At 43.0% G+C, this 20,471-nt stretch overlaps 5 protein-coding genes and 1 long non-coding RNA gene across 15 annotated transcripts; 3 read left to right on the plus strand and 3 right to left on the minus strand.

Annotated features, from left to right (window-relative positions):
* Positions 1 to 66: 66 nt before the first annotated feature.
* Positions 67 to 2,868, minus strand: Ak1 (Adenylate kinase 1). 6 transcript variants are annotated; one of them, XM_071780768.1, is made up of 6 exons: positions 2,167 to 2,624; positions 1,905 to 2,066; positions 1,069 to 1,295; positions 670 to 795; positions 411 to 596; positions 67 to 328 (listed from the first exon to the last, which is right to left on the minus strand). In XM_071780768.1, the coding sequence occupies exons 3-6, from the start codon at positions 1,252 to 1,254 to the stop codon at positions 257 to 259; spliced, it is 570 nt and encodes a 189-aa protein (XP_071636869.1). In that variant the 5' UTR covers positions 1,255 to 1,295; positions 1,905 to 2,066; positions 2,167 to 2,624; the 3' UTR covers positions 67 to 256. The 6 variants fall into 6 exon arrangements, with proteins under 6 accessions (XP_071636869.1, XP_071636868.1, XP_071636872.1 ...); XM_071780767.1 differs by having other exon boundaries at positions 1,940 to 2,066; positions 2,167 to 2,623; XM_071780771.1 differs by lacking the exons at positions 1,905 to 2,066; positions 2,167 to 2,624 and adding an exon at positions 2,744 to 2,868.
* Positions 2,869 to 3,484: 616 nt separating this feature from the next.
* Positions 3,485 to 6,719, plus strand: Cct7 (chaperonin containing TCP1 subunit 7). The gene is made up of 6 exons (XM_071782402.1): positions 3,485 to 3,644; positions 4,203 to 4,463; positions 4,717 to 5,046; positions 5,126 to 5,598; positions 5,692 to 5,961; positions 6,206 to 6,719. Exons 1-6 carry the CDS (start codon positions 3,642 to 3,644, stop codon positions 6,492 to 6,494), a joined length of 1,626 nt encoding a protein of 541 aa, XP_071638503.1. The 5' UTR covers positions 3,485 to 3,641; the 3' UTR covers positions 6,495 to 6,719.
* A 1,065-nt stretch (positions 6,720 to 7,784) lies between these two features.
* On the minus strand, positions 7,785 to 8,853 carry LOC139815475 (uncharacterized). Its single transcript, XR_011732731.1, has 3 exons — positions 8,672 to 8,853; positions 8,342 to 8,512; positions 7,785 to 8,127 (listed from the first exon to the last, which is right to left on the minus strand). It is a non-coding gene; the product is annotated as an uncharacterized lncRNA (long non-coding RNA).
* Positions 8,854 to 8,998: 145 nt separating this feature from the next.
* On the plus strand, positions 8,999 to 11,949 carry LOC139815473 (dolichyldiphosphatase 1). The gene is made up of 5 exons (XM_071782408.1): positions 8,999 to 9,260; positions 9,767 to 9,867; positions 9,938 to 10,116; positions 10,197 to 10,418; positions 10,486 to 11,949. The coding sequence occupies exons 1-5, from the start codon at positions 9,152 to 9,154 to the stop codon at positions 10,616 to 10,618; spliced, it is 744 nt and encodes a 247-aa protein (XP_071638509.1). The 5' UTR covers positions 8,999 to 9,151; the 3' UTR covers positions 10,619 to 11,949.
* A 457-nt stretch (positions 11,950 to 12,406) lies between these two features.
* Endob (SH3 domain containing GRB2 like, endophilin-B) lies at positions 12,407 to 18,200 on the plus strand. 5 transcript variants are annotated; one of them, XM_071782405.1, is made up of 9 exons: positions 12,407 to 12,566; positions 13,051 to 13,192; positions 13,331 to 13,459; positions 13,534 to 13,696; positions 13,774 to 13,837; positions 13,926 to 13,961; positions 14,347 to 14,537; positions 16,339 to 16,495; positions 17,789 to 18,200. In XM_071782405.1, exons 1-8 carry the CDS (start codon positions 12,504 to 12,506, stop codon positions 16,493 to 16,495), a joined length of 945 nt encoding a protein of 314 aa, XP_071638506.1. In that variant the 5' UTR covers positions 12,407 to 12,503; the 3' UTR covers positions 17,789 to 18,200. The 5 variants fall into 5 exon arrangements, with proteins under 5 accessions (XP_071638506.1, XP_071638504.1, XP_071638505.1 ...); XM_071782403.1 differs by having other exon boundaries at positions 16,339 to 16,474; XM_071782404.1 differs by lacking the exon at positions 13,926 to 13,961 and having other exon boundaries at positions 16,339 to 16,474.
* A 4-nt stretch (positions 18,201 to 18,204) lies between these two features.
* On the minus strand, positions 18,205 to 19,762 carry Rps18 (ribosomal protein S18). Its single transcript, XM_071782410.1, has 4 exons — positions 19,614 to 19,762; positions 19,054 to 19,239; positions 18,892 to 18,993; positions 18,205 to 18,423 (listed from the first exon to the last, which is right to left on the minus strand). Exons 1-4 carry the CDS (start codon positions 19,614 to 19,616, stop codon positions 18,256 to 18,258), a joined length of 459 nt encoding a protein of 152 aa, XP_071638511.1. The 5' UTR covers positions 19,617 to 19,762; the 3' UTR covers positions 18,205 to 18,255.
* Between the last annotated feature and the right edge of the window lie 709 nt (positions 19,763 to 20,471).

The following is a 20,471-nucleotide window of genomic DNA, read 5'->3' on the forward strand; positions in this document are numbered from 1 at the left end:
CACGATTAAACTGAAACTAAAAAATTCTGCTTAAAAAATAGATTGTTGGAATAGACAATGCAAATGTTGCGACTTAAAGCAGTTCTATGTTTTATTCAACAATTAACAATCAAAAGTACCTAATTTGTACGTGTATATTTCATTCGAGTGAGTCTCCAACAAGTCATCTAGAATGTAATAAACTTTGGTAACGATTTGTTTTTAAAGAGCAACTAATCTCCCTTGCAGCTCTTTGAAAGTTTCCGGTGCAACGTATCTAAGCTAATAAAGTGTCCAACGCTTTCGTTACCTCGGCGAATATTTCGTCCACTGTTCCCTCCGCATTAATCTGAAAAGGAACGATTAATTTGTACAAGTTTGTGAGATATGCGACGGTCGCGGAATAGATAAAAAAAATATTCTAAACTCACTCTGACAACTTTGTCTTTGTAATGTTCGACGATCTCGCTGTTCTTCGCATTAAATATTTCGATTCTCTTTTTGATCGACTCCTCGTTGTCGTCCGCCCTTTGAGACACAGCGGCGCGTCCGAAGAGTCTCTTTTTCAGGGTGTCATTCGCTACATCGAAGAAGAGAATTAAATCGACGGGGCACACCTGCACAGCAACATGTCGACAGTTCAAGACGAAAGAGACAGACAGTAAAGAGAGAAGGTTGTCAGCTCCTTACGTTTTCTTCAAAGAGAATACCCTGATCTTTCTCACGAGGGTAGCCGTCGATGAGAAATCCGGTCTTCGTAGTTCCTTCCGCGCGAGCTTTGTCCATCTGTTCCTTTATTAGCGCCAGCACAATGTCCTAGCGAAACCACATGATCTTCACACTGAGAAAAACCGGGTTCGGTCGCGTAAGACGCGCGAATATATCTTTTTCTATTTTTATTTGCTTATTTATATCTTTAGCACGCGCGCAGTTTCCTCAATCTTATTTTCTCGCAACAAAATCTTATTTTACATTATATTTATATTTCTTTTATATCTACATTTTTGTTTAAATTAACAAGCGCAAGGCAATTAGCTGGTGATTCGAATGGTCGAATCAATAAATGGAAATTCGAATGACATTATGTACCGTTGGCACGAACAGTCCCTTGGACATGAGATCCTGGAGCGACGCGCCTCTCTCGCTGCCACTGGCGACTTCCGCCCTTAACAAATCGCCGCTGCTCAAGTGAAGTAATCCATACTTCTCGATCATACGGTCGCACTGCGTCCCCTTGCCGCATCCCGGCCCGCCGATTACCCAGATCGTCTTCATCTTCCCCGCGTGACTTCCCTCTCCTCGCGATGCACGCTAGACTAAAAACAACGGCCGTTTAAATCCTTGAAAAATTCAAAGGAAAAAGATAGATTTTTCAACAAATTTAAGGGACCTGCACATATACAATGTATGTACACAAATCTATTTTTTACATTTTTATGCGTTGTATATATAAATTTCTTATTGGGAAGAATATAGAATAATGAAGTGGATAGTAAAATAGAATGTGTTAAGGAAGTGTTGAGCTGTGGAGAGAGAAAGAGACTATTAGAGCAAGGAAGGATTATATATAGGTAGTAATAAGCTAAAAGGTTTGCATGGATGGTTTTACTTAACAATAAGTGTGTTAAAGAAAAATTGTAAATCAAGTTCACGTCTCAGCATGTAAGCTAAAGTTAATAAATTAAATTATATATATATATATATATATATATATATATATATAAATTTCTCTTTTTGTATTGTTTGCACTAAAATAAAGTTTTCAGATTCTTGCATTGAACATCCAAAAGATCCTAAACAAATAATTTAAGTCTTGAACCGAGTATAAGATTTTAAACGTATCGATCCCTCGCACGTTTGTCCTCCACGAGAGACGCGCCTGCGGCCTCGGAAGAACCCCGTTGACATTTCCGGCAGCTCATCACCTTGAACTTTCTCCAAATGCCTGAGAACTCATCACCTTGAACTTTCTCCAAATGAGAAATCGACGGTTCCCAAGTCAATTTATTTGGTGTTGCCGAATACAACGGCCGCGTTAAATCGCAGACTCTCCGAAGGCTCTCGTTCTCGCAGGCTTTCCTTCTTAACTTAAATGGAAAGAGATAAATGGAGAACAGGTTAAATTACAAAAGCGCTGATAAGTGACACTTAGGGAAAATGTCCTGATATGAGTGACAATAACTTTACCAAGAATCAGCTGATCTCGAGTGCGATTTCCTCGTCACCGTTTGACTCTGGCGGGGGGAGAGGAAAGTTAACTGGCGACGAGAGTCCTCGAGCCTCGGTAAACCCGTTAACCCGTCCGCGTATCGATCGTCGGAGATGTAGGGTGCGATGCGGAAGCGCGGGAACGACTGAGGAACGCCCGGATCCCCGATCAAGTCGTTTCCCCGGGATCAGGTGATGACAGAGCGGCGTATTACACAACAATATCATAAGAGACAGATCTATACAAATATAGCGACGTTTAAAAATAAACCCGTGGCGAGCGCATGGGGGTCTCCTGTCCCGCGTCGCGGAGATATACGATAATTCATACACGTAATATATATAACACGCTCCGGATCCGCACGTTTTACGTAATCGAAACGTGAGAGCGCGAGCCCTCGGATTCCGCACGCGGATTCTTAAAATTGTGCAAACAAAAATTGGTTAATCGGCGTTAATTAACGATAAGCGTCAAAGGAGTTAATTAACTCGCTTGCTCGTACGAGAGATCGTAAAATTATGAGTTTTACGAAGAAAATCGTTCGTTTAAATATACCTCACTTTTCGGGCACGGGTCGTCCTCGTTGTCGCATATCGCGACGGTGTGAATGACGCGCCCTTTAGACCCGCAATCGGCGCAATCACGCGTCACGTGCCGCGCAGCGCAATACTCTCAAGCCACATGGGCGCGTTCAGCAGACCAAGCCGCTCAGTAGCAGTCGAACATGATTGGCTTTTACTTTTAGAACCAACCAATCAACGGAGATTGTTGATAAGACGAACTCAACAGTTGTGTCTGCTGAACGGAGCCAATGAGAGTTCGACAGTAACAAAAGCGCACGTGACAGGAAGCCGCGGTCAAGCCGGTGTAGTTTGAATTGTCTTCTTCTCCTCTTTACATTAGCGTATGTCATATCCATCGCGTCGCATCACGCGACGAATATTAAAGAATAAGTATTATACGTTTTATATACTCCATCATGTGCTACTAGGGTAAGTAATAATAACTGCAGAACAGTAAATAATAGTTTAGTAAATAATATATATAATTTAAGAAGTAGGTTCTTTTGCAAGAAAATTCTACTAGGAAACGTATATTACCTTATTACCGTATATTACCTTATTAAACGTATATTACCTTTTTATATCTTTGAACTATAGATAAATGCGCGCATATGCGCGTTACGGAACGCAGGGCTGTATTCACGACCGTGGGTGCGTCTCGCGATCTGATAGGTCAGCCGAGATGAAAATCGGACAAATGCAGCAGTCGGACCAGCGAGGAGGCATTTGGCATTTTACACAATACTTCTCGAGAACGCGTGCTCTCTGCTCGTCACTCGTCACAGTCGTCACCGCTCGCGTTGATCTATCGGGGTGATCGCGAAGAAAATTAAATTCGCGAAATCGCGCGCGTGATAGAAACCACCTCGTGAAAGAAGAGAGACTCCAAGATGGTAAGCTTCAATAGAGAGGACGAGAAAACGTCCCTAATCACACCTTCAACGATATATCCCACGTCGTTCTCGCCTCAGAGCCGGTTCTCAAAATGACGCACTCGTGCAGTACCTCGTGCCTCATTTTCACCCTCGACTCGCGCCTCGCCCTTATTATCACCCTTATTACTCTTATTTAACCTCGCGTCCCCTCGAAGAGAAGTACCTCGTGACAGACGAGTCGGCTTCGCAGCTTTCGCAACCCGTCGGTTCCTCGTCGGCTCTCCGGTCCGATTTTTATAACCTTATAAGGAAACCCATTTCACGCCGCACCCTCCGTTCTTGTTTATCGACTCCGGCGATGTGGATCTTCAAATGAATCGCGGATCCCGATCTTCGTTTTTCTCATCTTCAACGACCTCGCTTCAATCGCGCTATTGTGCTCCGCGATTTACCTAAAAGAAAGAAGTATTGTCGGTGTCGGAATGGGGAAATATGCGACGGTACCTTTCCTGCATTTAATTAGGGTTAAATGTCTCTGAATATGTCTGTCGTTCCAATATTTCTCCTTGATTGCAGCAACCTCAAATAATCTTGCTGAAAGAGGGCACGGACGCGTCCCAGGGAAAGCAACAAGTGATATCCAATATAAATGCATGCCAGATTGTCGTGGACGCCGTCAGGACCACCCTGGGCCCTCGCGGCATGGACAAGCTCATAGTTGATCAAAATGGGAAGAGCACCATCTCCAACGATGGCGCTACCATCCTGAATCTGTTGGATATCGTTCATCCCGCCGCAAAGACTCTGGTGGATATTGCAAAGTCGCAGGACGCAGAGGTGAGAACTATGTTACTGCGCTTGTCCACATTCTCTGAAAACGAGTTTAAGCTCGGCAATAACGTAACGAGGATAACGTTATGCTAGTGGATATTCAGAGGATATTAAATATGGAATGCGTAGACTGGCAATATCCTGAAGATATGCGATTGTCTCATAAGCGTTCGAACATTTTCCTTACAATTGTATATTAAAATAAAATAGCGAGTAAAGAGACGAGGAACGATTAATTGAATATGTCATTGTTCAACAGGTTGGAGATGGCACGACCAGCGTGGTTATGCTAGCGGGGGAGTTCTTGAAACAGATGAAATCGTTTATAGAGGAGGGCGTACACCCGCGCATAATCATCAAGGCCCTCCGTCGCGCGCTTCAGATAGCCGTAGATAAAATTAACGAGCTAAGCGTCAAGCTAGACAAGAGCGACTTGACCAAACAGATTGAGCTCCTGGAGAAATGCGCGGCCACATCTATGAGCTCCAAGTTGATACATCAACAGAAGAAACATTTCAGCCAATTGGTCGTCAAGGCTGTTATGATGCTAGACGACTTACTTCCTCTTAACATGATCGGTATTAAAAAGGTGTGCGATTACGCTATTTTTTATTTTACGAAAGGTTTCAGTGCGCTAGAATAATAATTAATATTTGAATGGTATTTAGATTTCTGGAGGCGCGCTGGAAGAGTCGGAGCTGATCCAAGGAGTCGCCTTTAAAAAGACCTTCTCGTACGCCGGATTCGAAATGCAACCGAAAAAATACGAGCAGTGCAAGATCGCGTTGCTGAATATCGAACTGGAATTGAAGGCGGAACGGGACAACGCGGAAGTGCGCGTGGACAATGTAGCGGAGTATCAGAAGATCGTCGACGCGGAATGGCAGATTCTCTACGATAAGCTCGATCAGATTCACAAGAGCGGCGCGAAAGTGGTGCTGTCCACGTTGCCGATCGGCGACGTCGCAACGCAGTATTTCGCGGACAGGGACATGTTCTGCGCGGGTAGGGTGCCCGACGAGGATCTCAAGAGAACGATGAAGGCGTGCGGCGGTGGAATTTTAACGACGGTGCACGGCATCAAGGACTCCGATCTCGGAAGGTGCCAGATTTTCGAGGAGAAGCAGATTGGTGGCGAGAGGTGATTAAATGACGATTGAGCACTCATATTGTTTAACTCTATTATTATAAAACGATCAGGCGTAACGATTTCTAATTGTATATGTGTCTTCAGGTTCAACATCTTCTACGAGTGTTCGCGAGCGAAGACGTGCACGTTTATTCTGCGCGGAGGCGCGGAACAGTTTCTAGAAGAGACGGAGAGGTCCCTTCACGACGCAATCATGGTTGTCAGACGCATGGTGAAGAACGACGCGGTGGTCGCCGGCGGGGGTGCCATCGAGATGGAGATCTCCAAGACTTTGCGCGATCACTCACGCACTATCGCTGGAAAGGAGCAGCTTTTGATAGGAGCGATAGCGAGAGCTCTCGAAGTTATTCCGAGGTATATTCGCGTGTACAATATTCGTATTCTTTGGATTTTCAAAGGAACGCACAATTTATTTGTTCAATTCGCATTTTCAATTATTTTTATCAAGGTGAAAAAATATTTTTCTACATGAATCTTTTTGTATTTTGACATGCCGAGCGGCGGGGATCAAATCTGGGTCTCTCGCTTGATAGGCTGCTACATTATTTTTACTTAAACATTAACGAGATGTAATTAACGATAAATATCACGGTTACAGGCAACTGTGCGATAACGCCGGCTTCGACGCGACGAATATCTTGAATAAATTGCGCCAGAAGCATCACAAAGGCATGCAGTGGTACGGCGTCGATATAAATTCAGAGGATATCGCGGACAACATGCAGTGCTGCGTCTGGGAGCCGGCGATAGTGAAGATCAACGCGTTGACCGCCGCCACGGAGGCCGCCTGCCTCATTCTTTCCGTCGACGAGACTATCAGGAATCCCAAGAGCAGTCAGGACGGCCCGCAGCAGCCGATGGGACGTGGCATGGGCAGACCGATGTAATCCGTCTATCCCTGTCGCGCTTAATTAATTTCATCAGGACTAACGTATAAGAGAATTATGTAAACGTAACACGAAACAAAAGCATTAGCTTATAAACGCAAGCGCAGTGTTCGCGCCTTCGCAGCCTTGTCTCTCGTCATCTTTTGTACATGCTAATATTTATAATGAATCACAATGAGGTAACGGATGATTTTCTGTTTAAAAATAAAAGCTTATTGTTCCTTAGTTATGCGTACGTCCTTCATTTGTCCGCCCATTTTTACGTCCTCCCGACTGAACCAAACTGTGCATGCATACTGTAGGACGAGGACAACCACGTAATGTTCTCTCTCTTTTTCTTGTGTTATAATGCGGAAAGTATTGTTTATTGTATAGTCTATAAGCTCCATATGTAAATTAGAATACGATTTATGTATTTTTTAATTAAAAAATCAAATATTGCGTCTAGCCATAAGTATATTTAATTAAAAAATACATAAATAATCGTATTCTAATTTACATATGGAGCTTATAGACTATACAATAAACAATACCTTCCGCATTATAACGCAAGAAAGAAAGAGAGAGAGAGAGAGAGAGAACATTATGTGGCTGTCCTCGTCCTACATTTAGCCCTGATCCACTGATTTATAATTTCCAGAAATCGAATCATCTATTGAAAACGTAAACTCCTCTATTAAATAAAGCTTCTTCATTTCTAATTTGTTTTAAAAACAATATAAAATATGTAACTCTTTCCCTAAGTTTAAATAAAAAAACGAGATGGAGATTTTTTAATTTTTATTTAGCTGTAAATGAGGTTTGCTCCATCCAAAGTTCTTTTTTTATTTGTCAAATTATAAATACAACGTAGAAAATGTAATCTAATGATGCGGACGTTCATAACGTGTAATCTCTGACTTTCGTATATTTCTACTTTGTACGTACTTGTCTGTTTATATTGTTATTCCCCCACGGCCAAACTGGTTTGTCGTTGAACAGTTCGATCAGTAAACACCCGATCGTTTCGGCAATCACGTCCGTATATCCGTTTTCGAAGATTTTTCACTTCGGACAGCAAGCAGCAAAAACTGAACTTGGAGGATAAAAAATTGTTGAGCCACATAATAGACAAGCATTTGCCGTTACGTTGCCGGCTGTGCGGTGATTTATTTAATTGTATCCAGAGAAGACTTCAAGTCCATCGGTAATATAATTCGCAAAGCAAGTTAATAAATAAGATCCGACAGTCCGCACGTACTCGTGAAAATCGAAAAGCATCATCGTCCACGAAAAATTTTAGAACCAATATTTCGACAAGTTTTGTTTTATTAGAAACGATTATTGTTTATATATTTAATCTGTACTTATTACATAAAAATAACGGATTGAAAGAAATTAATGCAAACTCATGTTTCATTCGTCGCTTGAATTTTAAATAATATGAAAATTCTTTTATCTTCAACGTCGGGTATTTTTTATGGCAAGTATGTTTTCCACATTTTTAACTGAATCTTCAGCTGCGTGCAAGTGGTTTGAACAATTGGGATCAGATTATATTCGTAAATTGGAGATGGATGACGTACAGTCGGGCACGTCCTCGCCGTCGTCCTCTAGCAACAAGGATCAAGAGATCCATCACCCGCAGGAGTTCCTAAAGGAGGACAAAATTATCATGATCCAGCAAGGACTGCATCTCTCTGTACATATACTAAACAGTTTAAAGGATGATATAGAGATCAAACGAGATATAATGAGACAACTGAAAGCGGATTTGACAGAGGAGACGAAGAAGGTGGTTAAGTTATCAGAGAGGAACGCAGTGGAGTTCTTGAGGACGCAGATAGAAAATGCCAGTAGAAACTTGCCGAACTTTGCTGCAACCGTTCAACCGATAAATCTTGTAGGACTCCTTTAACTTTTTCTATAGTGGGCATAATGCCTAAAATCTCACTCAAGTGTTAATTGTTTCAAACTATGCAAATAATGGTTGCAACATTGTTTTCGGCCAGCATTTACAACAAGATCCAGTTCCAATTCTGCAAAATAATTATCTTAATTTACTTTACTAGTCTTCTATTCGTGATTACCACTTATTATAATATACTAGTTTTATTTATTATGACATTCTATTTTTACACATAGATTTTATATTCCAAATTACTTTTATACTTTATTTAATGTTTTTTTCCCATTACCTGGCAAAGTCTGTTTCCTTAGACAACATATTCATTTCTTGGTTCCTGAATTTTTCTTCAATTTATCTTCGCGAGCGATCGAAATTCTACGTTCTCTGATCTCGATACGCGAGCACCAGAAATTCGCGGTGGCATATCGCTAACCGATCGAGCTCAGAGAGGGGGAGGAGACGTCCAGGCTTCTTCCGGCTTTCGCCGACTTCCACGGACGGCGTTTCGTTTGGCACCTCTCGTCGACATCGTGCTGCATGCTGCATCTACAGCGAGGGTCAATGCCAGCGACGGGACAGGCGGACATGGACAGCGACGCGGCGACCGCGATCTCGTAGGTTGCGGGTGTAAATACGAGATCCCTTTCCCCTCCTCCCCTCCAGCTCGTCCACTCCCCTCCCGCCGACCAGCGACCAGCCTCACCAGCCGGTGCGCGTCCGTGAGTCTGTCCGCGCGAGACATGCCACATCCTCGAGGACCGCGATAACGATGGCATCGCCCGACGAGCCGTTGGACGGGATCGCGTCGCGTTTCGTACGCGCCGCTGACGAGACCGAGTGGATCCCGTTGTCTCTGACACTGGTGGAGTATCCGCAAGGTACGAGTTTCATGGCCGAGCTTTCACCTTGTTTCACCTCGCCTCGCCGAGGCAAGAAGACGGGTCGTCGATTGTTTCGCGCGCGTCGGCCACATGGACGGAACACAGCTGTAGCCGGGCATTTGTTGACATCGTGACGCTTAATTGTATTCAGATTTGTGCGGAAAGCGATGTTGGTGCAACGAGGAACCTCTGAATTTTGGATAGAAAGTTCTGTGTCAACATATGCTTGCCGAGCTACGCTGGGCTGTGCAGATACTTGGTCTTTCCTTTGATGACATTTAAGGGCCATAACACACAAAAAACTTGAGCAGTAAAAAAATCAACAAATTGGATTTGCTACTGCTTACGTTATGCCTCCAGTTCTTGACCGTGATTGACTGATTTGTTTAAGTTTTACTTCTTAAGTTTTTTTTGTGCGCCACAGCCCTAAGACTTGTACTTGAAATTGTAAAGGATATGAAAAGAGTGTCTGTTACTGATCATCTACGTTTTAAAATTTTCAGGAGATGTCTTCGGGCAGCTTTTGGCTGTAATAAGTCTAATACCCTTTGCCATCGTAGCGGGTCTTATCACATTAATACTTTTTAGGAGAGATTTACATACTGTAAGTCATTGTTATGACACATGTAGTGCCGATTTATGACTCGCAAGTGTGACTCATCCTTTGATTGCAGATCGTATTTTTTATCGGAGTCGCTGTCAATGAGTGTATAAATTATATATTGAAACACACGATTCGCCAGGCGAGGCCGATAAAGAGAGATGGCCTGTACGCCGAGTATGGCATGCCGTCTACACATGCACAATTTATGTGGTTCTTCGCTGCATACGCAACACTTTTTATATATTTTAGGTAATCAAGCATCATAAATTACCCATCATATTACTCGCTCTTGTCAGCTCGTTCACTTTATGTTTTTTTTTCCCTCTCAGATTAAATTACAATTGTACGATAGCTGAGAGATTTTGGCGGACAATAGTAGCGATAGGATGCATCGTCACAGCCATGTTGGTGACTTACAGCAGAGTGTATCTGCTGTACCACTCCAATACTCAAGTATTCTGCGGTGCGTTAATTGGGATTGCGCTGGGAACAGCGTGGTTCGTAATAATGCACACGGTCCTGACGCCGCTCTTTCCCATAGTAGTCTCGTGGTGAGTAATTGGAAAGTAATGTCGACAATATTCCTTCGTTCTATTCTAATTTCTGCTGTTCCCCCAGGCGAATATCGGAATTCTTGTTGCTACGCGACACGACGCTGATCCCCAACGTTCTATGGTTCGAGTACACGAATATTCGTACGGAGGCCCGGGCGCGAGCGCGAAAGCTATCGGCGATCGGCAGGTCGCATTGACAACCAATCACGGTCGGCCAGTAGGCCGATTATCGTGAAATAAATGCCTTGCTAACGAACGACGCGAGACGTTAAACATTCCCGCGGGTTGACCGCGTTCGAACTATTCGATCCCTCGTTATATCAGAGACGGTTTCACGAATTCCAGTACAAACGTGGAACCGACTAACGAAACGATCGTCACTGCGTCATGATCGTTAGCATCATTCAGCATTATTATGATAATTATCGTCTATTATAACGGTCATATTAAATTGTTATCGAGAAACAACGGAGGTAACGGCGTCATCGAGCGTGGCGCAAGTTCGTATCGATTTGCGACTGTTGGAAGGACAATCCCGGGAAGAAGATAACAGATACGACTGTTATGCGTGTTGTAACGAGAGTGATTACTGGCATTGCCAAGATTCAAGTCACCAAATGCGTTTACATGTTCAAGCACGATTGTATTCTCAGCGAGTTACATTTTTTTTAAGGTCTCGCAATCTGTTCAGCGATTTTGTATCAACTCCCAAGGGGAAAGTATCGCTAGATCCTGCCTGTTTCCGACACGAGCGGCTGTTTGGTGAAACGAGATTTGGAACTCACGGAAACAATTAGTCAACAGCGAGCAGCCGTGAGAAGAATCGAGTCGACGAATACGTTTCTGAACGAACATGCAGGAGCTCGATCAGGATAGCGTTACGTGATTCACTCGCAGCGATTCATTCCGGCGTGTTCACGAAAATCGAGACATTCATCCGACACACGTTCGCGAGTCGTACATCATACAAGATGTTCATTTTCTGAGGGACGTAAGGGAAGGATTAGCGTAAAATGCGTTAAATTAGATGACCACTCGACTGGAGTACAACGGGATATCATAGGAACTACTGAGTTAATAAAAACTTGTTTACATTAGAGATAAAAATTGCAATACATCCGACGATGTGCTCCAGGCGCGAGTTTTTCGCGAAGATTACTGCCTCCTGACGAGCGTCTGAACGTCATATCAGTCTTTTTCTATTTCTTATTTTTTTTTCTCAGAGTTAATGCGTTTTAGGCGCGGTAGATAGGGGTTCTCGGGAATCCTGATCTCGAGCGAGGACAGTGTTAATCGTTAGTCGGATAGAGGTTTCGAGCGGGCGAGTAGCAACGTTACATACGGTATAGCTTATCTTTTTCTTTTTTTCGAAACGAAAAGAAGAGAGGTTTGCGTTTTGTCAATGAAATTCGACAATGAAGCGGCGCAGTCGGACGCTTAAGCGATTTTGTGAGAACCCTGTATAGAAAACGAGTCGTTTACTCGCTTTACGACTCGGGGTGCATTTAATAAAATACGTATTGTCAAACGATAGTAATTTTATTTAGCGAAATCAATCGAAAGTAGCGCACGATGTCGTATCGCGAGTGTAAATACATTTCAAAAATTATATAAATTGTATGTATAATTACGTGGTATCGTGCGATACTTTTGACGGAAGGATAAATAATGACTTAAATTTAAATCGATCGATAAGAAAAAAATGATTTTGCCGCTTCAGCCGACGGTCATGAGGCATGAAGAATATCTAGATACGTCCGATCGAATATTCCTAAGTAATGCTAGGTCTACAATGCGAGTCGTAAAGTCTTGAGTCGTAAATATTGACCAATCACAGTCGATTATTCTCCTCAAATTCAATTGTGATTGGACAATTCTTACGACTCACGACTTTACGACTCGCATTGTAGACCTAGCATAACCCTAGATTCCGGAAGTGCTGAGGCATTTAATGAAACCTACACGACAAAGCCATCGAGCGCGTGGGAGACAGAGAAAGGGGGGGGGGGGAGGAGTCAGGAGAGAGGGTTTGGGTGTTTGCTGGGAAGAGCTCTCGTGAGAGAACCGATTCGCGAGGATTCGATGGACTTCAACATGAAGAAGCTGGTGAAGGATGCGGGAGCCGCCCTCAGCAGGGTCGTGCAGGTGGGAAATCTCTCCTTTTTCACTCCTCAACCTGGAGTCGAGGGAGCCCGCGCCGAGAAAACGCGCACACGACGTCGAGAGCTCGTCTCGGCGTCTGTCAACCGTTGACACTCGACGTTCGAAGGCGACAATCGTACGCGTTCGCGCGTCATTGGACACGGCTTCCCCACGGCCGCTCCTCGTTCTTGTCGAAATCCTCTGGATTTCCCACGTCCTCCGTTTAACCTAGATCCCTGACCTCGTCCTGACGCGCAACGACGTCGTCGACGCTCCGCGATCGAACGAGGACGCGTCATCCTCCTATGACGCTATATCAGCGTTGCAACAATGTCGCGGACTTTGTACTTGACCGTAAAATCGCATTTGTTTGTTGGCGACTATATTACAATGACGTTAGGGATACTGTATGTCGAGAGTGTTGCTATGTGTTAGAGATCGGCCAAGAAAAATTAAAGAGTGTCACGTTCGTTCTCATGCCTCTCAGATGACGGAGGAGACGCTGGGTACTTCGGAAAAGACCGAGTTAGACGCGCATTTGGAACACCTGGCAGAGAGAGGAAACGCCACCAAAACGTGGACGGAGAAGATACTGCGGAACATGGAAGCGGTGCTTACTCCGAATCCTGGTATATCCAATACTCTCGAATTAATTAGATTTTAACTTAATAAAGTATCAACTGACTTGATATTCTATCGTTGGGTATTTAACAGTACACAAAATCTTATCTGTATTTCATCATTAATTCTAAGATATCGTCTTGCAGGTAACAGGATTGAAGATTTCTTTTTTGAAAAGATCGATAAGAGGAGACCTAACAGGTTGAGCAATTTGGAGTATGTAGGCGGCGATATGATAGAAGCTGGGAATGATTTCGGCCCTGGGATAGCTTACGGTTAGTGTTAACAGGATTGCGATATACATATGTAACGCGAAAGAGAACTTGGTGTAGGAAGATTTCGATTTTAGGTAGCGCATTAATAAAAGTCGGCCAGTGCCAGCAGAGATTGGGGCAGATCGAAAGGGATTTCATAGGGACTGCCGCTAATTGTTACATACAGCCTCTGAGGAAGTTCTTGGACGGAGAAATGAAGACTGTCAGCAAGGAAATGGCGATATTGGAAAATAAAAGGTGACGAAAGCTCCACTTATCTCTATCACGTACTAAAAAAAAAGTATCGTCACTAATGTTATACGGTTTTAACGTAGATTGGATCTGGATGCGTGTAAAAATAGAGTAAGGAAAGCGAGGAGCATGCTGGGCCAACAGAGTGTAAGTACCGTTAATTGTCGATTTCGTTTAAAAATGTGTTCTATACGTTTACGATGTGTTCTGTCCTCCATACTGCTGCGATTTATAGGAGTCTGGCATATCACCCGAAGTGTTGCTGGATCAGGTATTGACGCAATAGTTTCGCTCGCTCTCTTGATTCAGAAAGATCCAAGCCCAATACGATCACGATAAAAAGATTTTCATCATCCATATCTACTAAGTTTTATAGATATTCAAATAGCTCCTTATCACATACCCATTACATTGTTTGCATATTGCATTATCATAATATTCCTCGTTATTTATACAAATATATATAAGTAAAAAATAGTAATAACATTGTGTTGAATATCGCGAAGCTACGAATCGTTTTTCTCACAATACGGATTCAATAGCGATAGCTGCGTCTCATGGCTACAGTCACTTTAGCTTCCTGACTTCATTTTAGATAGCAAATATATACCAAAATACAGAAAGCAATAAATAAAATGTATACATTGCTCACTCAGGCAGAGAGGGAGCTGAGGGTAGCGCAATCGGAGTTCGATCGACAAGCGGAGATCGTGAAACTGCTGCTGGAGGGTGTCTCGAGCTCGCAGGCCGGACACTTGCGATGCCTGCACGAATTCGTGGAGGCGCAAGCACGTCATTACGCGCAGTGCCATGCCGTCATGCAGGATCTGCAGCGCGAACTTGCCGGGTAAGTTCGCTGCCCACACTTTTTATTTTTTTTTTCGTTTTTTTTTTTTTTTTCATTATTCTATCTATTCTACTTTTCGTATTCGGCACACCATTGTCCTCGTACAGCATATTATTATCGCAACATTTCTGTACAGCTATCCCACTTTATGGTGATCCGAGTGAGTAATGTTTGACAAACCTTGAATAGTAATATGACTGTTTAGGTATTCGATTCGCGAGCTCCGCTTCTCCTTGTAGTAACCGCGGCGGGCATAGATTTGGACAAAAAGACGCGACTAAATTTTTCACGACACAAATGTCTCGCCGTAAAGAAGATGCAGCGTTTGTGGTTTGACGAACATTACCTGTTACGGCTGGTTTCAACGAGTGCCCAGTTAACTTTGACCTTTAATCGACAGACACAGCCAGAATTAAAGTTTCAAGATAGCTTGACCTCGGTGAAGCCGGCCAGTGATCAATTATACCAGATCTAATGCCGACATGATCGCCGATTGATCGCTTTCCACATCAGCACCCTGTCCCGAGCTTTGTAACATCTAATGAGTAGTGATAGAATGCAGATTGTGTATTTCGTTATCTTAATTACTCCCTGCTTCCTCGGCCTTCCGCGCTATCCGTTGACGCGCGTTCTCTCCCGCTACGCTCTCTATCTCTCGCTTGCATGATTGGTAAATTGCAGGGCACGTCAACCGAGCCCTATGCTGAGAGTCAACAGCGAGGAAGTGATCGAGCTAAATCCCTCGCCCACTCTCCCCCAAAACTCGTCCGTAACCGCCGAATCTGCCGATTACGTTACCGCCACATTCGACACTGATATGAGTAAAGTTTAGTTTTCAACCCCTCGAATATGAGCGTTGAGTACGGATTATTATGAATTTCGAATCCAGTTGGTAATTAACGAAAATCTACGTTAGCTATCACGCAATATTCCCTTTCTAGCGACGTCCGTTGAAGTTCACGTACGCGTTAAAAATCTTGATCCCGAGCTTAATCGTTACAGACTTGTTATCGAATAAATACTCTATAACGTTATATAATTGTATATTTAGGCGAAATAGAACGGACGGAGCATCCTAAACTTCTTTGTGAACGATTTACGGCGATCAGTGCGGTTTACTCTTATCTTCATCTTCTTCTACCACTATTACTACCCTCTTATTGCTCTCTTATTGTTCTTGTATTGTCTTTGAGAACAATTGCTTTGGATCGCCGTAACTCGGCCGAGAATGGCCATAATGGCAAGAGAAACTAATCCTCGGTGCTATAACAACGCCATGTAACTAAACAACGACATAATTGTAGATACATATCACGCTTTTCTTGTTTTTATACTAGGATGTTGATAATCTGTTATATACTGCAGGGGAGAGATTAAATTTCCGTTTTTCCCATAATATCAGGAGATATCGAGATGAACCGTGTAACAATAATGCATGTAACTAAATCGGTAAAATTGAAGATACACACACATGCTCGCAAGAGAACAGACTAATTTGCCAAATAAAGTATCTCTAATGCAAAATTCGATCTGTTTGAATTGCATGCATATCGACCTAATTTACCACTTATCTCGCTCGCTGTTAAGTAACGATTATGTAGAATCCGGCGGTGAGGGTGTGCCTAATTAAACGTGAAACGAATGTTACAATATATTCGCGTTGTATGGCAGTGTACGATCCTCGTAAAAGTCGCTTACAAGTTTGGTTGTCTTCCTACCCTTACGTTTTTCTCTCGTACACGAGTTTATTACAGAATATAAGATCATAGCACTATAATTCACTTGTCGTTTACCTACCCAGACTATCTGGGGGTCCCTATTACACCACCCCACCAGCCACCACCAACGCACTAGCCGAGAACGGTCAGGACAGAGCGAGAGTGTTGTGCAATTACGACGCAAGGGATCCTAGCGAGCTAAGCGTCATGCAGGACGAGGTAACGAAGTTTGTGATTTAGGTAGGCGAACAGCATGTTTGGCGCGATATTTCGAGCGAAGGGCATGAATCTGTAGTCGGATTAAGTCACAATACTGTAAGGTCACTTACTTATAGTCTTTTCTTTTTTAATCACTCTGTATAAATATGTATGGTAGAGAAATTTTCTTTTGTATCTCCCTCGGACCGTGTAAGACTCGTTTTAAGGCTTAAATCTTTCGGGACTGTCGTCGACCTTTCGATTCTCGATTTAGGCTCTGAGAAGAAAAATTCGGACCCGACGCGTCCGTCCGAGAGAGATCCGTCCCGAAAGGATTAAGATACTGCCCCGAGATGTTGAACTTCTTTTAGTACGCGTTATAGAGTTAAGTATTCGTTATCGTTATTATAAGTACACGTTTCAAATCGAGACGCTCGTATATATTTGCATAACTTCAAGAGCTCTCTGTTAATACTAACAACCCTGTTACTGGTGCATTTATTTTCAAGCAGCTAATACGTTGTTAACTTGCAAGATATTACATGTTGTTCTCGAAAGAGCTTGAAAAACCTATATTCTTACGTATTGTCAGAGAAAAAAAAAAGAGAATGTTGAAACTCGCGACACTCTTGCAATGCATTAATATCAATAATATTATATGATTAATGATACATAAATCGTTCTGCAGAGAATCAATGAATATTGTACGCGATCCTTTAAAGAAATTAGTTCCTGTCTTACAAATTACAAAACGTGATACGAAATATCGATTAATCGAATTATAATTAGCCCAGGAAAGTCTTTGCCTAAAAGATCTGCAGTTACAGCCACATCCTGATTGTACACACTGAGTTGTATTACATTGTGCATGATAGATATTGTTGTATCGTAATTTTCAATCTGTTTGAACTTTTACATTTGCTGTTTTACATTTCCTTTCTTAATCGATGTGTCGTTAGTATCACGTATTCCCCACGTCTACAGATTATTAAAATAACGCGGATACAGGGCATATCGCGAGCGGATCGGATCGTACTTGTGCGTGGACGAGTTATTGTATATTTATTCAAATTGTGCATGTATCATCAAATAAACGCCTACCGTTTTACTTTGTTACGAGCATTTTATTTATTGTGTCACGACTACCATATCTTTCATGTATTGTTTTGTATACGCTTATCTCGATGTTTATCTATGGTGACGCTATACATAACGCGTGCCTGTGTATTATAATCAATACGATGTACTAATTAAACTGTGTACAAAGTTATACTTTAATAAATTAAATATATCTTGAAAAAAGAAAGACGGGAGACATGTATGTGTTTTTTCTAGGTAATCGGTTTTTATGAAATTCCCGACGACGACGATTACTACATGGGAGTCAGAGGCAATCAACGAGGAAAGGTGCCCAAAGTATACCTGGAGACGCTTATTATACATCGTTAATGCACTTAGAAGCTATCGTCTATTGTCAATTGCATTTCTAGAGTCAATTTAGCGCACTACTCTCTCGCCAAGTTTTTTCTTTCCTTCGGCTTATATTAATCAATATAATGGCTGTCTTACTTGGCTTGAAAGATTCGTTACTTCAGGACCAAGAGGTTAATATCCCGATTTAAATAAATCACTAGTCTACGATTAAAAGCACACAAACACGATGAAATTATTCTTGTACTCAACATTGTGCCTCGCGACCGCGAGTCGGTTTTTTCTTCTCACGATTGACAACGTGTGGTCGAATAAACACATTTACCGTTTAAAGATTTATTATTAATAGTACATAATATATGTATATAAAATTACTTCTTTTTCGACACACCGACCGTGCGTCCGCGACGACCGGTAGTCTTGGTGTGCTGACCACGTACACGGAGACCCCAGTAGTGACGCAGACCTCTGTGAGCGCGGATCTTCTTCATCCGCTCCAAGTCCTCACGCAGCTTAGAGTCCAAGTTGGCACTCGTAAGCTGCAAAATGATACATACACATAAAGTTTTAAAAATACCTCGTGACTTTATTGACAATAGCCTAAAATTATATGTAAATAAATGGGTTTTTGTTGCACTCGTACCTCTTACTTTAGAGAATAAGGAATTCTATTAAGCGGTAAAAATGTACAGCAGTGCAGTCGCTATTGCACAAGCTACCAGCTGAACGTACAATTAACATTTGCACGATCAGTCGTGAATTTGTGCGATGGAATTTGTATGGTATATCACAAAGATGGACAAACGACTATTGTAAATCACCGCTGTAACTTTACAACATATCTTTACGTCTTAGTTGATTCTCAATAAACACTATTACTCAGTTCTGCATATGTGAGAAATATATTTCTCTAAGTGTATGATTTTACATTTTACATTTTTCGACAATAAAGTCTACGTGTTTCAGAACCTGATCTCTCTTCTTTTTTAAATTAATAGTTAACGTACCTGCGAGTACTTTCCATCGACGATGTCTTTCTGTCTGTTGAGGAACCAATCGGGAATTTTGTACTGCCTGGGGTTGGCCATGATAGTGACGATTTTCTCGACCTGAAATTATTTTCAGTACATCAGCAACGATTCGCACAAACGTAAAATGGCAAGACTCACCTCCTCCTCCGAGCACTCTCCGGCTCGCTTGTCGAGATCGATGTCTGCCTTCTTCAAGACGATGTTGGCGTAACGACGACCGACACCCTTGATCGCGGTCATGGCGAACATGACCTTCCTGTTACCGTCGATGTTCGTGCCCATGACACGAAGAATGTGCTGGAACTTCTCAGGAATTACGAGCGACTGGAAAACAGGAATCCAACGTGGTTATGTGTACACTAACCTCAACCGCGACGCGCGACAATCCGCGAGCCGTTCAACGAATTTTCGCCCGTCGCGTGGAACACCAAATAGTTGGATCTTCGCGATCATCGCGAAAGTGTGCTCGACTGAGAAAATTAAAGTCGCGAAATATGCAACGTCGGGAGGTTAGAGAGCTGGACGCGTCTAACCTCCAAACGTCGCCACGTCAATTTTCCTCGCGACGTTCATCGAAATATTTCCTGAAACGGATTCAGAATCGACAGCTTTATCATCCCGCTCGAGCGTTTGGCGCATATCGTGCAAGATTCCGTGGAAAAGCTTGGATTTTGAGAGGAATTCGCGCGGACACTCACCATCTTGCCGTGATGCTTGACACAAAAGGACGGAGAGGGGTGAGAGGTAAGAGAGAGGAATGAAGAATAAGAGATGGGAGAATGGAGGGAGATTCGTGAAACCGGAAAAGACTCTCGTCACTCGTGCTTTGTACATACGTATCGATTATCGAAAATGGCGCGCATTGCGGCTTTTTTTAAGTTACAAACGTGACATTTTATTTTACTGGATATCACAATCACAGACGCGCGCTCGCGCGCGCTATTTACCTTGATTATAATTATTATACAGTTATTATTACACTATTAACTCCTTAAATCCTACATATATGTATATAAATTAAAATTTAAAATTTAAAATATTTAAATATTCTCTGATATATATATATATATATATATGTGATCTGTTTCTGATGTGATTACATCCTATTATGAAACGAGCGCGTTCCGAAAACAGCGCGAAGCACGGTGACGGGCGCGCGCGCGCGCGCGGCGCACAATCACTTCCTACCCGTACGAAATTCCTCGGGAGAATGATAGCTCAGTCACTCACGCAGGTAACGGTACTCCGAGCGTCGACGGCAGCAACTGGCAAGTCCGCCCATCGTCAGAATCAACGCCGAAAACACGCCGATTATCGAGACACGCAATTTTTAAGTTCGACGGTCGCGCGGCTAGTGCGGACGCACTGGTGCCACTGGTAGCGCGGTGCCTAGTTACGCCGCCGTATCGATCCGCCGCGTCGGCATCGCGGAGCGCTCGGACGCGATTGGCCAGATCTGGGGGCTCGACTCACGAGCCAATCGCGTTCGAGGTGTCGCCCGACTGTGCGGGAACAACAGCCCGCGCATTCCGCGCAAGTAAATGCGTGACACGTTC

This window comes from Temnothorax longispinosus, chromosome 6 (assembly GCF_030848805.1).
Source record: "Temnothorax longispinosus isolate EJ_2023e chromosome 6, Tlon_JGU_v1, whole genome shotgun sequence".
In the NCBI taxonomy this organism is placed as follows: domain Eukaryota; kingdom Metazoa; phylum Arthropoda; class Insecta; order Hymenoptera; family Formicidae; genus Temnothorax; species Temnothorax longispinosus.

Bases quoted from the DNA above. Each gene is read 5' to 3' on its own strand.
- Ak1 (XM_071780771.1), bottom strand. From the start codon at position 1,254: ATGAAGACGATCTGGGTAATCGGCGGGCCGGGATGCGGCAAGGGGACG. The intron at 796-1,068 runs GTACATAATGTC...TGGTTTCGCTAG, and splicing joins AGGGACTGTTCGTGCCAACG to GACATTGTGCTGGCGCTAAT. The intron at 597-669 runs GTAAGGAGCTGA...GTTGCTGTGCAG, and splicing joins GTATTCTCTTTGAAGAAAAC to GTGTGCCCCGTCGATTTAAT.
- Cct7 (XM_071782402.1), top strand. The intron at 4,464-4,716 runs GTGAGAACTATG...ATTGTTCAACAG, and splicing joins CAAAGTCGCAGGACGCAGAG to GTTGGAGATGGCACGACCAG. The intron at 5,047-5,125 runs GTGTGCGATTAC...AATGGTATTTAG, and splicing joins ACATGATCGGTATTAAAAAG to ATTTCTGGAGGCGCGCTGGA.
- LOC139815473 (XM_071782408.1), top strand. From the start codon at position 9,152: ATGGCATCGCCCGACGAGCCGTTGGACGGGATCGCGTCGCGTTTCGTA. The intron at 9,261-9,766 runs GTACGAGTTTCA...TAAAATTTTCAG, and splicing joins ACTGGTGGAGTATCCGCAAG to GAGATGTCTTCGGGCAGCTT. The intron at 10,117-10,196 runs GTAATCAAGCAT...TTTCCCTCTCAG, and splicing joins ACACTTTTTATATATTTTAG to ATTAAATTACAATTGTACGA.
- Rps18 (XM_071782410.1), bottom strand. The intron at 18,994-19,053 runs GTGAGTCTTGCC...AAATAATTTCAG, and splicing joins GAGAGTGCTCGGAGGAGGAG to GTCGAGAAAATCGTCACTAT. The intron at 18,424-18,891 runs GTACGTTAACTA...ATCATTTTGCAG, and splicing joins TCGATGGAAAGTACTCGCAG to CTTACGAGTGCCAACTTGGA.
- Endob (XM_071782403.1), top strand. From the start codon at position 12,504: ATGGACTTCAACATGAAGAAGCTGGTGAAGGATGCGGGAGCCGCCCTC. The intron at 13,838-13,925 runs GTAAGTACCGTT...TGCGATTTATAG, and splicing joins GCATGCTGGGCCAACAGAGT to GAGTCTGGCATATCACCCGA. The intron at 13,962-14,346 runs GTATTGACGCAA...TTGCTCACTCAG, and splicing joins CCGAAGTGTTGCTGGATCAG to GCAGAGAGGGAGCTGAGGGT.